This window comes from Rhinopithecus bieti, unplaced genomic scaffold (genome assembly GCF_001698545.2).
Source record: "Rhinopithecus bieti isolate Rb0 unplaced genomic scaffold, ASM169854v2 scaffold_13349, whole genome shotgun sequence".
Taxonomy (NCBI): Eukaryota; Metazoa; Chordata; class Mammalia; order Primates; family Cercopithecidae; genus Rhinopithecus; species Rhinopithecus bieti.
Genome location: NW_016807772.1, coordinates 2,610,775 through 2,626,086, shown reverse-complemented (window position 1 = coordinate 2,626,086; position 15,312 = coordinate 2,610,775). Strand labels below are relative to the sequence as shown.

The following is a 15,312-nucleotide window of genomic DNA, read 5'->3' as shown; positions in this document are numbered from 1 at the left end:
TAAACATTTCAAAGACAAAGATCATGTAGCTACATGGAAAGACACTTATGATAAAATGTTAGGTGAGACTGTGAAGAAACTGAAATAATAATACGTATTTCCAATTCCTTAAACATATAAAGTATAATCGACAGATATATACATTGGTATAACTATGCCATACTTTCTTTTTTTTTTTTTTTTTTTGAGGCGGAGTCTCGCTCTGTCGCCCGGACTGGAGTGCAGTGGCCAGATCTCAGCTCACTGCAAGCTCCGCCTCCCGGGTTTACACCATTCTCCTGCCTCAGCCTCCTGAGTAGCTGGGACTACAGGCGCCCGCCACCTCGCCCGGCTAGGTTTGTATTTTTAGTAGAGACGGGGTTTCACCGTGTTAGCCAGGATGGTCTCGATCTCCTGACCTCGTGATCTGCCCGTCTCGGCCTCCCAAAGTGCTGGGATTACAGGCTTGAGCCACCGCGCCCGGCTGTATGCCATACTTTCAAATGGCATTAACTGGATTTCATCAGTAACAAAAGGACTATCATGTAAATATTCACTTGACAAATTATTTGTTGATGTATCTATTTCAGAATAATGCCCATTCCATTGTAGTATAATTTACATTAAGTGAAAATTGAGTTTTTCAACAACTTATGAAATACTACTGAACTCAAGGTTGAATACAAAGTATTTTTCAAAAGTATTAATTTGGTTTTGAAGCAGCTACTTTAGCAGATCTCAATGTTTTTTATGTCTTCTAGATTGAGAAAGACAATTTTAAGTTTTAAAATTAAATGTTTTTATTTGTGTCATAAATTCGAAATGACAATAAATAGTTGTAATGATACAACCAGTCTTAAGACTTTTTTAGAGGTTATATGACTTGCTCCAGGTCATGTTTAGCGGCAGGGAGAATGAGAAAACAGGTTTCCAGATTCATGGATCCTGGGGAGGACTCCTCATCCTTTACCACTTGTATTCGTGCAGGATCAGTGAACGTCCCCAGTCCATGACTCACTGGCGTGGTATTATGCTGTATATTTTAAATCCATATTAAAATACACACAACTATCATGCTACCAAACACTTGCTAGCACTGTGCCCTTTCCCCCTTTGGAATAGTTTTTAAGCAAATGAAATTATGGAGGGGTTTATTTAAATTGAAGATTGAATTTTGCTATACATTTTCATTTGGTTCCCATAGCAACAATTCAAATCAGACAATCTGCCTCTAAATTACTTATTGTTATTAGAATTCAATTTCATGTCTCTGTTAAAACTGAATAATGTTAAATAATGGCCTTGAGAAAAAAAATCTACCACAACTAATTGGCTATGAAAATAGCTTTAAAAACATTCAGCTAATTTAAATTTAATTTCTGTGTAAGCCTTAAAGCAGCAAGCATGCCTCTACTGTAAACAACAGGAGTGACCTAAATGCACACAAATGTTTTCACCTGAATAAAACTCCTTCCTAGAAAAAAGATGATTATTCAAATTATAAACTGATTATGAAGAAAAAAATCCAACTTTATATTCATCTCATTCAAAAAAGTAGTTGAAATCGCAGGTGTATGGTTAAAATGAGAATCTACAAAGAATGATAAAGACTGAGGGAAAAAAACATTTCAATGGACTTAATTTTTAAAATGTCAACATAATAGCACACTAGGGCTATATATTACTGTCCTGTTGTACAATCTCTTATTTTTCCAGTTGAGGCTCTGTGACTATCATAAACAAGAAACATTCCTGAGAAAATGACTACACCACAGGGAGGAAAACCAATCATAAAGGCTGTGGTTTTGTGACTGCTTTTGTTCCCTCCCATAAATTTCTATTGTGTTGCATAGAGGAAATCTATATAATGATGATGACAACAATGGAATGAGACTCATTGACTGGATATATGACATGCCAATCAATGTTCTGACTGCTAAACTTCTATTAACTCATCTAATCCTCACACCAAGCTCAAGAAGTAGACAGAACTGATCTTCCCAATAGTTTGTAAATACCTATTCTTAAAATTTTTCCAAATCTCTATTTCTCTAACGAAAGATTCCTAAAGCACTCTCAATCTTTTCATATCCCAACTCAATGGAACGATGAAGGAGAGGGTAGGCAAAATAGCATTTCCTAAATGCTGATAAAATCAGTAATCCACAACTGTACACATGTACGTGAATGTTCACATTTTTTCTTCTCTTAGAAACTGTATTGCCCTAAACTGAAACATTTTAAGCAACAGTTTTCAGTCATTGCTCAGGTGTGAAGAACTAACTGTTACAGTGTGGCAACATGAACATTCCTCAAAAACCCATGCACCCTCCCTTGCCTGTACCCTTCTACTGTTAAAACCATACAGGGTGGTCCTAACACTATGCTCTCAACATGACCTTATTTTCTTACTCTCCTAGGTCAACCCATTTTTTAACTTTTAAGTTCAGGGGTACATGTGAAGATTTGCTATACAGGTACACTTCTATCATGGGGGTTTGTACAGATTATTTCGTTTTATTATCCTTCAGGCTACTGAATCAGAACCTCCTCCATGATTTGAGCACATAATTTGCTATAATGAATAAAAACATCATTATACACGGTTGTAAATACTTTATACATAGTCAGATTTATCCTTAACAAAAAGCCTCCCATTCATCCTCTACCAATATGCTGCAACCTCTGTCACCAATTTCTATCAGTGAAATTTCTATCAATGAATACAATCCTGAAATTCATCCATGTGCAGCAAAGTAAAATGTTTGGGGAGAGTCCTATTTTAAAAAGCAGCAAATCTGCAAATCTTAATGGAATAGGCCTAGGCCACTGTTCTGTTTCCCAGGGACTGCTTTAGGGCTTGATTCATATACCCAGGAGAAGTATTACTTGGTGCTTTCCCATTATAACTCAATGAAAATATGACACACTAGGCAATGAAACTCAATCTCAAGACATGTGGCAGAACCATGGGAAAACAGTAACATGTAGATAAGCCTGCAACAATAAGAAATATGCATTTGGAGGATACTTTCAAAAAATACATACCATAGTATAATTGTGAGCCACTTTATGCAAATCTGTACAACCTTGGGCATCAGCAAAAGAACGAATTCCAAGACAGTTGGATGGATGAAGCTGTTTCATTAAAAACTTACAGCATGCTTCTACAACCTGTGAAAGCTGAAGAAGGCAAGCTGTAGATAACAGGCACTCAATATTATCTTCTTTTAATTCAAGGCGGCCTTAATGATAAAAAGAAATTCCATTAGCTATGGAACTACATTAACCTTATTTTATAAAATAACTGATGTTAACAGTGGTGGTTCCATGTAAGAGCTCATTACATGCATTACAGACCTACATGGTTTAAGACATCCCAAAACGAAAAAAAGGACTAAATGGAGAAAAAATTATTAGCTCCTTGAGATATCTACTAAAATAAAAACTAATGGCGTATTTTCAGAATTTTAAAATGATACATTAGTTAGTAACTTACATCTACTATATACCTGTGTAACTCTCAATTATTTTTTTTTTTTTGAGACAGGGTCTTTTCTATTGCCCAGGTTGGAGTGCAGTGGTGTAACCAATGGCTCACTGCAGCATTGAAATCCTGGGCTCAAGTGATCATCTGTCCCGCCTTGGCTTCCCGAAGTGCTGGGGTTTACAGGTATAAGCCACTGCATCTGGCCAACTCTCAAATTTTAAATGTAAAAATTTGACACTACATAATTAATTTAATTTTTATATTAACATTTTAAAGGGCCATTCAAAAACTTAATTATGATAACCATTTTAAAGGTTTTAATATGGAGATTTAAATTTATCACCAGGTTAAATACAAAAGGGTAGTGATGACAATAGCAGACTTAACTGTTAGCTATGGCATGCTTTCTAAAAACAGAAATCCGAAATCTAATAATACAACATAAATCTAAGAGGTTTTAATTTACATTTTCAGACTTGTTACCTGTATAAGCATACTGGATCAAGGACCACAATGAATTTGGTTCTACACCTTCCATTTTTATTTCTTCTTGTCTTGCTTCTCTGACATCATTAGTAAACATGGCAGCAAAATAGTCTGAGACAGAGGAGAGCACCAATCTGAGAACACATTAGGAAAAAAAAAAAAATCAATGACCACATTCAAGTTGATGTTCATTAATAAATGCTGCTGCTTCTTTTTTATTTGTTACTCATAGTGCATGGTACTAGGAAATGCATTTTAAGCTTGACAAATTGCTTTATGCTCTAGTTCCTTCCTTTGAATAATAAATTACCATTACCAGATTTTCTGCTGAGGTGAATGCTTTACCAGCTCAATACTCAAATCATGCTTTATAACATCCAGAAAACAAGCTACAAGCCCATAGCATCAAATCAACTATATAAAGGAAAAAATGTAAAAGTTATTGTTTGCTTATCACTTTTGAAAAATAAATAAACTAAGCCATTTTTTAAAAATTTAATTATAGAGTAGTGAATATATAGGAGACATTTGAAAATGGTTTTTGCTAGCAAGTTTTAAACTTTTATAATAGTCTATTATCTTAAGTCTGCATTTTGTTAAAAATTATGTTGTAATAACACTATAAAACTATATTTTTTATAATATAATTATAAAATATATTAGCTATGTCTCTAAGTTTTTGATGGTCATATATAATACATTTAAATTAAAAAATTTTTTTTTTTTGAGACAGAGTCTCATTCTGTCTCCCAGGCTGGATGCTGTGCTGTGATCTCGGCTCACTGCAACCTCTGTTTCCCAGGTTCAAGCAATTCTCCTGCCTTGGCCTCCGAGTAGCTGGGATTACAGAGGTGGCCACCATGTCCAGCTAATTTTTTTATTTTTAGTAGAGACAGAGTTTTGCCATGATGGCCAGGTTGGTCTTGAACTCCTGGCCTTAAGTGATCAGCCCACCTGGGCCTCCCAAAGAGCTGGGATTACAGACGTGAGTCATGGCACCTGGCCTTATTTTTGAAACAGGCATTTTTTCACTGGATAATGTCTTGAAGACATTTCCACGTCAGCACACTTAAACAGATTTTAAATAAATATTTTCATTTTTAAAAGTAACAATTATGATACAGATAATCATTGGGTCCCTCTCTAATTCCATTTTCTTACCTCCCCAGGAGTGGCATTGCTGAGTCATAAGATTTGCCAAAGTAAGGTACCAATTTAGACCCCACCAGCACTGTATAAGACTAACATTTTCCCCATAATATTATCAGATGTTAAAATTTTTGGCTATCTATGTAGTGTTAAATGCTATCTCATTGTTGTTTCAATTTTCATTTATCTGATTGCTAGTGAGGTTTTTCAAATGCTTATTGGCCACTGGTTGCTTCTTCAGAAAATTGCCTATTCATTCATTCATTCAATGAACAAATACGGATGTGTGTCCAATAAGTACTGGGTACTGTTCTAGATACTTGAGATACATCAGGGTACAAAATAAGACAAAAGGTCTCTCCCTTATGGAGTGTTACATTTAGAGGGTAGGGAAACAATGATCAGCAGAAGTAAATTCTATAGTATATTAAGAGGTGATAAGTGCTAAGGGGAAAAAAAGTAGGGCAAAGGCAAATGGGGAAAGGGTGGTGAGTTTAAATAGGCGGTCTCACTGGAAAGTGACATGGGAAAAGACCTGAAGGAGGTTTAGGATTTGGTCATGCAGGGATCTGGGAATAGCCTTCAAGCAGAAGAAATAGTGCAAAAATCCAAAGGCAGGAGCAGCATGCCAGGCACATGCAAGGAACTACAAGAGGCTGGGTGGCTGATGCTGACTGACCAAGACAGAGACCAATAGGACAATACTAGAGAGATACGGCAGGCTGGATCGCATATGCCATTGCATGTACTTCGTCTTTCACACCCAGTGACATGAGGAGTCAATGAAAGATTCGATCAAAGAAATGACTGAATCTGAGTTCCACTTTAAAGGATCACCCAGGTAGCTATGTTAAAACAGAATGTAGGGGCAAAGAGTGGAGGCACGGAGACCAGTTGGGAGGCTTTTGCATCAGTCATCTAAGTGAGATGTTGATGGCTCACACAAGGATGGCAGGTAAGGTAATGAGTTCAGTTTTGGAAATACAGAATTTGAGGTGCTTCTATGAAATTCAGGTTGAAATAGCTTTTCTAACAAACCCATGTTCATAACCTGGACTTTCTGTCACAGTATATAGTAGTATCTCAATAAATGTATGCTAATTGAGTCACTGAAAACTGTAATACCAAGCCAATTCTTCCTAATGATTCTATTTCCACTTTGGAAAGTTTTTTATTTTTATTTTTTATTTCAATAGGTTTTTGGGCAATGGGTGGTGTTTTGTTATATGAATAGTTCTTCAGTGGTAATTTCTGAGATTTTGGTGCACCCATCCCCCAAGCAGAGTACATTGTATCCAATGTGTAGTCTTTTATCCCTTACTCCCCTCCCACCCTATCCCCTAAGTCCCCAAAGTCCATTGTATCATTCTTTTTTTGGGGGTGCGGGAGAGACAGAGTCTCACTCTGTCACCCAGGCTGGAGTGCAGTGGCATGATCTTGGCTCACTGCATCCTCTGCCTCCCAGAATCAAGCAATACTCGTAACTCAGCCTCCCAAGTGGCTGGGACTGCAGGTTCACGCCACCACACCTGGCTAGTTTTTGTATTTTTAGTAGAAATGGGGCTTTGCCATGTTGGCCAGGCTGGTCTGGAACTCCTGGCCTCAAGTGATCCACCTCAGCCTTCCAAAGTGCTAGGATTACAGGTCCTGAGCCACCATGCTTGGCCCATTGTATCATTTTTTTTTTTTTTTGGAGACAAAGTCTCACTCTGTCGCCCAGGCTGGAGTGCAGTGGCATGATCTCGGTTCACTGCAACCTCCGTCGTCTGGGTTCAAGCAATTCTCCTGCCTCGGCCTCCTGAGTAGCTGGGATTACAGGCACCTGCCACCACGCCTGGCTAATTTTTGTATTTTTAGTAAAGATGGTGTTTCACCATCTTGGTCAGGCTGGTCTTGAACTTCTGACTTCGTGATCTACCTGCCTCGGCCTCACAAGGTGCTGGGATTACAGATGTGAGCCATCGTGCCTGGCCTCACTGTATCATTCTTATGCCTTTGCATCCTCATAGCTTAGCTCCCACTTATGAGTGAGAACATATGATGTTTGGTTTTCCATTCTTGAGTTACTTCACTTAAGTCTCCAGTTCCATCCAAGTTGCTGAGAATCCCATTATTTCATTCCTTTTTATGGGTGAGTAGTATTCCATGATATATGTCCACTCTTTATCCACTCGTTGATTGGGCTGGTTCTATATTTTTGCAATTAAAACTGTGCTGCTATAAGCCTGTGTGCAAATATCTTTTTCGTAACTTCTTTTCCTCTGAATTGATAGCTGGTATTGCTGGATCAATTGGTAGATTTACTTTTAGTTTTTTTTTTTTTACTTTTAGTTCTTTAAGGAATCTCCACACTGTTTTCTGTAGTGTTTGTACTAGTGTGCATTCCTGCCAACAGTGTAAAAGTGTTCCCTTTTCACCAATATCTATGCCACATTGATTATTTTTTGATTTTATGATCGTGGCCATTCTTGCAAGAGTAAGGTGGTATTGCATTGTGGTTCTGATTTGCACTCCCCGATCATTAGTGATGTTAACCATGTTTTCATATGTTTGTTGGCCATTTGTGTATCTTCTTTTGAGAACTATCTATTCATGTCCTTAGCCCACTTTTTGATGGGACTGTTTTTTTTTTTCTTTTCTGATTTGAGCTTTTTGGTAGATTCTGGATATTAGTCCTTTGTAGGATGTATAGATTGTGAAGATTTTCTCACTCTCTGTGGGTTGTCTGTTAACTCACAGACATTCTTTCTTTTGCTGTGCAGAAGTTTTTTAGTTTAATTAAGTCCCATCTATTCATCTTTGTTTTTGTTGCATTTGCTTTTGGGTTCTTGGTCATGAAGTCTTTGCCTAAGCCAATGTCTAGAAGGCTTTTTCCAATGTTATCTCACTTCGGAAGGTTTTTTTTTTTTTAAAAAAAAACCTTTGGGACAGAGTGTTAATTAGTTTTGAAGGGCATCCAGAAAAGAAAAAAACCTTTGAGAATCATAGTGGTGATTAACAATGAACAACAGAATACAGAATTATAAGAAAATGAATTATTTTTTATTAAACAGCTCTTTTCCTTTTCTTACTTCAAGAAATAATATGTAATTTGTAGTAAAGGCTTTTTTTCCCTAGCACTGCTTTTCATACTTCTTGGAAATCAGCAAACACAAATTGGGATAGATATGTCTATTTTAAAAACTCTTAAGACTTTGTGCTACTCCACTTCACCAGCTTTTCTTCTTCTAAATATCCACAAGTTTTAATTGCCATTGAGTTTACTTAAATTATTTAATAGGTAGAATATTGCACAAAAGCTTCTAATAGTAGCTGAAGTCTATACCAAACAATACCAACTTATCTGAGGCTAGTATGTTTTGTTATTGTGCTTCTACGGCAGGACAATGACCCTTTTAGGATCACCAAACATGTAATAATTTCATATGCACTGTTTTCTTGATGAAAATTCCATGAAGATGGAAATTCCCCTTTCCCAAAACATAATAGTTAATTGAAGTAGGTTACCACAATATACATATCTAAATTACCGAGGAAATATTTAACACATACAGAAATATAGAAAACAACTACCTGTGAGCTGGAATTCTGCGATCACCAGCGACCAAAATTACATCGCACAACTGTTTATGTCTCAAATAGTTTTCCATTTTTTTAAATGTTTGTTCAGCATGATTAAGGGCTTGGAAAAATTCATCTGATGAACATGGCTCCATAGTATGACAGGATGATAATGTCTGACTACTATTGGAAGTCCTGAAAAGAAAAAAAAAACACATTTTGAAATATCACTATCACATTAAAAAGATCTTTGCTATTAAGTCCTTTGAAAGCCTTCAAATAGAAGAAATCATGCTACCTATCAATATTAATGTATAATCATTCATTTTAGTCTCTTAAAAATCAATGATGCCTCAAGTCATATGATTCTTGTAAACACTGTAAGTGAATTTAAACTGTTAATTAATTGCTACACATATTCTTTGTAGTATCTTTTTGTGAGGTCTTTTCTCTGTTAAAGCCAATGTCTCTGCTGAAAAAGAGCTAGCTATATTCATATTGATAACCATATCTCCTAACATTATATTTAAGGATATAAGAGATAATTCATCTTTGAAGGCAGAAAGGCAATTAAATTATTTTAGAGATACAAATTCAAGTCAAGTTCATTAAAAAATATGTTGTCATAAAAATAGTGTTATAATTCTTTTGGTTCTCTGTCCAGTCCTCAAAAGCCCAGGTAATCTATAACTTATATTATAGGTTAAAAGAATTTGATAGCCTAATACAGCTGTCTAAAAAAATTATTTGAAATTTCAAATGAGTTCTATTTCCTTCCTTCCTTCCTTCCCTTCCTTCCTTCCTTCCCTTCCTTCCTTCCTTCCCTCCCTCCCTCCTTCCTTCCTTCTTTCTTTCTTTTTTTGAGATGGAATTTCACTCTTGTTGCCCAGAATGGAGTGCAATGGTGTGATCACGGCTCACCGCAACCTCTGCTTCCTGGGTTCAAGCAATTCTCCTGCCTCAGCCTCCTAAGTAGCTGAGATTACAAGCATGCACCACCATGCCCGGCTGCTTTTGTATTTTTAGTAGAGATGGGGTTTCTCCATGTTGGTCAGGCTGGTCTCGAACTCCTGACCTCAGGAGATCCACCTGCCTCAGCCTCCCAAAGTGCTGGGATTACAGGTGTGAGCCACTGCACCCGGCCTTATGTTCCATTTTCATATGATTTACTGATAAAACTGTGAAAAGCGAAAAGGTTAGGACTAAGAATGAAGTCCTGAGCACACATTCCTCCTCACTCTTACTCCCAGTTCTCCTCTCCAGGATCACTTAAATCAAGCAATTAAAGTCGGTTGGTTATGCAATTAACTGTAAAACCACTGACTGTGCCATAACTTAGTTCTTATTTCTCATCAGATCTTCTTTTAAGGATATTATGGTTGTGACATATGCTTTGTTGAATCAAGTCCCACTATATCTTAAGATAATCTTGTTAATATAACTAATAACCTTATCAAAAAAGAAAAAGTCATCATATTTCTTACTTTTAAAGTAAAGGGAACTGAAGCCAAGGAGATTAAGTGCCTTGCCAAGAGTCAGAGTTCATTCATGGCAGAGATAGGGCTATCACAGAAACTGCTACGTGTTCACCAAAACATTCTTTTTTCCCCCTGAGAATATAGCTAAACTACATTTCCCAGCCCCTCTTGCAAATAGGTGTGTTCTTATGGAAATGAACTATTACATCACACAGTTCACCTTAAAGAGGCTAAGAACAGGTATGGCTTTTCTGTATTTTCTTTCTCTATCCACAGGTTGAAGGGAGAGGACTGAAGACTTAGAAAAAGGAAGAAGTAAAATACACAAAAGATCACTAAAGCAAGAACACTCACATTGAACTAAGATTTATCTGTTTTGGAAGTTAATGCCTTAACTGATAAATATTCCTTCCTAAATCCTCCTAGTCTGATGTATTTTCAGTACCATACAAACATGGGCATCAGATAAATGCCCTTGGAAGATAATTGTCAGTAATGACAACAGAAGTCAAATGTATATTATCTAGAAAGGATGTGTTGTACACTATGAATATTACTGGTGTAATGACTTGGAAAATTCAAGTCAAGTAATACCTGACTTCACATTTAAGATTGTTATTATAAAAATGGGTTGAATAGTATGTAATTACATATTGTTTATACAAATAAATGAGAATTAGAAACTATTTTAAAAGTTAGGAGACAGCATAACATAAGCAAAAAAATAATGGTGGTTTTGATGAATAATAATTTGAAGATTTTGCAGTGGCTCACGCCTGTAATCCCAGCACTCTGGGAGGCCGAGGCAGGTGGATCACAAGGTCAGGAGATTGAGGCCATCCTGGCTAATATGGTGAAACCCTGTCTCTACTAAAAATACAAAAAAAAAAAAAAAAAAATTAGCTGGGCATGCTGGTACACGCCTGTAGTCCCGCTACCCGGGGGGCTGAGGCAGGAGAATCGTTTGAACCCAGGAGGTGGAGGTTACAGTGAGCCAAGATCACGCCACTGTACTCCAGCCTCTGCGACAGAGCGAGACTCCATCTCAAAAAAATAAAAATAAAAAAATGAATATTTAAAATATTTTTTGATAAAGTTTTATACTGTTAAAATACTGACAAATGATTATAAGAGCATTAGTGACCTGAGGAGGGGAAAAAATTATAGTATCTAATTTTTATAAGCCATAAATTCAAGAACAAGTAAATAAATCAAGTACTTCTTTCTTAAGGCTTCTATATTTTGTATCACATTTCTTATACTTCATATCAAATTATAAGTAATGATTAAACAAATAAATTAGTTGAATGTTTCTTGAGTGATGAACTGCCATCAACTAACACAGATGCTAATCAATGTTAAAGTTCTGAAAGAACAACAGAACTTTGTAATACTATCATCATTGTTATTATAGGCTACTTCTGATGTTGACATATGCCCAGTTAATAATTTTCTTGTCAAGAACTTTCAGGGTATTTTGGTTCAGATGCTGAAACAAGTCAGGATAACTGGGGAGCATTTCAGTCTCAGTGTTCAAGGCCTCATACCCTGAGAGTGATTCAATAGTTCTGAGGTGAGATTTGAACATATTTTAAAAATAATTTTATTTTTAATATTATTGACAAATAACAATTGTATATATTTATAGGGTATAATGTGAAGTTTTGATACGTGTATATGTGGTGAACTGCTAAAATCAGGGTAATTAACAAATTCATTACCTCTAATATTTATCAATTCTTTGTGGTGAAAAACATGTAGAACACTCTCTTTTAGCTATTTAAAGCCCTTTTAGCTATTAACCATAGTCACCTTCCTGTGTTCTAGTACATGAGAACTTGTTCCTCCTAATTGTAACTTTGTGCACACTGATCCAAGTCTCTCTTTGGCACTCCCCACCCTCAGCCTCTGGTAAGCACCTCTGGTAAGACTTCCTTACTCTTTTTTCTCCTATTACATCTTTTGTGTAGCATGTAATAGGAAAATAGAATTAAGGAGGTATTGATGAGTGATGAAGCACATTTTAGGAAGTTCTAGAGCTGTGCTGTCCAATACAGTAGCCACTAGCCCCATGAGGCTATTTTAATTTAAATAAAAATTTTAAATTCAGTTCTTTAGTTGGACTAGTCGTATCTCAAGTGTTCAATAGTCTCTCGGGGCTAGTGGCTACCAAATAGGATGGTACAGATATGGAACATTTCCATCAATGCTGAAAGTTCCATTGTGCAGTGCTGGTCTAGAGTCCTATAGACCTGGGTTCAGCTCTCACTCTGTCACTCACTATGTATAATTCTGGACAAGTTATTTAACTTCTCTAAGGCTTACTTTCTTTAATAGCACAACAGAAATAATACATAGTGCTGTCTTTTAGGGGATCCCTCAAGAGAGGATTATTAAATGATATAATGCATGCACAAGCCCTACCGCAGATTAGTACACAATCGAGGAAAGCTACTGTTAGTAGAACCCTACTTTTCAGTGGCCATTGGGAAGGCCTGTAATTACAGTCTTTTGTCTTTATATAATGTTGTTTGGATGGTTGTCTTTTTTTAAAAAATGATCCCTGGCATTATCATTTTTCATAACTAAATTTCATATTTCTTATTTAAAATGGCTTTTAGTAAACATTCTAACCCACAACACAAATATCTAGGAATAGGCCATTCCTGAAGCATTTAAAATATATTTCTCTCTTATTTCTACTTGATCTTTTACATAACAACAGAGGAAATACATCTAATATCTCTGCTTAGTTTTACTTATATGATACCACTAAGATAGTAAATCATATTTCAAAAAATTACATAAGATCATTCAAATCTTTTATGTTAGACTTTCACTGTAATGAATACATTGCTGGATATTTCTAGTCCACAGGGAAACATTTAATTTGTAGCTTATGTCTTTCTCTGCAGTAGGCAATGAATTTTAAAGTCAGAAAGATGCCTAAACATAGAAAAGAGGCAAGTATCAAATAGAAACAAGTCACCAACTATTCACAGAGCAACTACTCTGCATTGCACCAGTTAGAAACTGGGGGAATGCTAACAAAGATATTATTCCCTAGTGAAGGGACTTGGAATTTGAAGAGTCAAGCTCCATATCTGGAAAAAGTGAAATAGCAACTCTAACCCTTGTAATTCCCTAGATTTTACATGTGCTTACATGTACATGTGCTCACACAATATTCACCATGACCAATACACCTTTTTATTGTAAACTATTTAGATCCTTTTACTTTTATCGCCAGAACTTACACTAGAATGTCTTAATGGAATACTTTTTCAAAAGAAGTTTTACAAATTAATTTATAAAAGTTATACTGTCTATGATTATGAGTAGAAAAAAAGCTCTTTTGAAACCGTAAATAGTCTCTTTGGCTCACTCTCTCGGAAAGTGATTTACTCCTAGTTTGTGGCATTCGGAACTCATGTTTTTGCAGAAGTGTGCTTACTATATTACGAATCTTTTGTCATCTTTTACAAATATTCAAAACTACAAGGTGCAAGGTATAGGCTAGCAGTCTCTAAATTTGATACATATCCTTTTCAGTATACTTTTAAGCATGTGCCCAAATATATATTTACTAATTTATAAAAGAGATAGATGCCATTGTACATTTTTTATATAATATACAGACAAAAATAGAAATTTAAAAGATAAAATATAAACAGAAGCGTTTACATATATTTTTAACCATTACTCCAACTGATCATCTTGTGCATCTTTAATTGGAGTATAATTGCTATTGGAATACAGAAAAGGGGAAGATCAGTATGGGCTAGTGTTTAGAAAGTCAACAAGTAGTAGGTGCGAACTGAAATATGTCTTGACATTTAGATGGGTGAGAAAGAAGAGGAGACAAGGCAATTGTGTGAAGAGAAATAGTAAGAGCTAAGGAAAACGGATGTCTTCACCCTTTCCCTCCTCAAGAGAAATATATTTTGATTTGGAAATTTATAGGGCATTTTTCCCCTGGGAGAGTGCCAGAATATCTGTGGTAAAGAGAGTTAAATGCTGTTTATAAGAATCCAATTTTCTTAAATAATAACCAGCATGAAGGGGAAGGGAAATGGACATTTTAATACAATGCTGATGAGAATTAAAATAGAAATGTTCCTGAAATGACTCTGAAAATACAAATCAAAACCCCTCAAATGTGAACATCCTTGGGATTTTGTCCAAAAGAAAGAATCATCAATATGTACAGAGATCTAGCTACAGGGAGGGTTTCTCACAGGTTGTTTCTAATAGATAAATACTAGAAACAATCTACATTCAAAAAAATAGAATACTGGTTAAATAAACAAAAGGACAATCCAAACACGGAAGAATGATGGAGCCATTTGAAAAGATACAGAATATTTAATGGCCTAGAGAGCTATTTAGTGGACATTGTTTTTGCCTATCCAGCATTCCTTCTTACGGTAATAAAACCCATCTCTACTTTTTCGGAAACCACACATTCCCTGCCTCAGTCTACAGGGAATGGTCAGAGGTGTAGAAGCCAATGAGGCCTGGCCAATAAGAGTATCGTATCTCCTGGCAATAACAATTGGTTCAGGTGGACACAGGACCCAAACAAGACCAATCAGAGTCAACTTCATGATGTTTGATCACCCTCTTGGAAAAGTGTCACTTTCTTTCCATTGAGCTTGCTAAGCTGACAAAAAGTAAACTTGGAGCTGTTAATGGCCCTTCTGCTACCACACTGACAGACTACCTGAGATGATGGCATCACAAAGGAAAACAGAATTTAGAAATGGAGAAAAATAGATTATTAGTGTTATTTGATCATTTGGATCCAGCCATGTCTAAAGCTAGACTCTATCCTTGGACTTTTATTTATGTGAACCAAAAGTTCTAGTTTTGTTTAAGTCAGTTTGATTTGGGCTTCTGTCATTTTCAACCACGAGTTCTAATTTACAAACTTACATTAGGGCAAAAAAAGCAGGCTACAAAACAATATGTACAATAAGATTGAGATTTTTATTTTAAAAACACATACTATACATGTATAGAAAATATAACAGGACACTTCCTCAAATTAACAGTTGGCATTCTGAGGTGGCTGGGTAGTTGATGATTTTTACTTTTTCCATTTTTACTTATCTCTATTTTCTAATAGCTCTATGGTAAAATATATATATATATATGGTAAAAATATAT

General features: G+C 35.9%; 1 protein-coding gene across 5 annotated transcripts in view; it reads right to left on the bottom strand.

The window, feature by feature from the left end:
- Positions 1–15,312, bottom strand: part of KLHL5 (kelch like family member 5) — a 67,904-nt gene that overhangs the window by 37,248 nt on the left and 15,344 nt on the right. For all 5 annotated transcript variants that reach the window (XM_017883774.1, XM_017883775.1, XM_017883778.1 and 2 more), the window contains 3 exons: positions 8,678–8,860; positions 3,953–4,089; positions 3,028–3,224 (listed from right to left, as the gene is read on the bottom strand). In XM_017883774.1, coding sequence (XP_017739263.1) covers positions 3,028–3,224; positions 3,953–4,089; positions 8,678–8,860 — 517 coding nt within the window. The remainder of the gene's footprint in view (positions 1–3,027; positions 3,225–3,952; positions 4,090–8,677; positions 8,861–15,312) is intronic.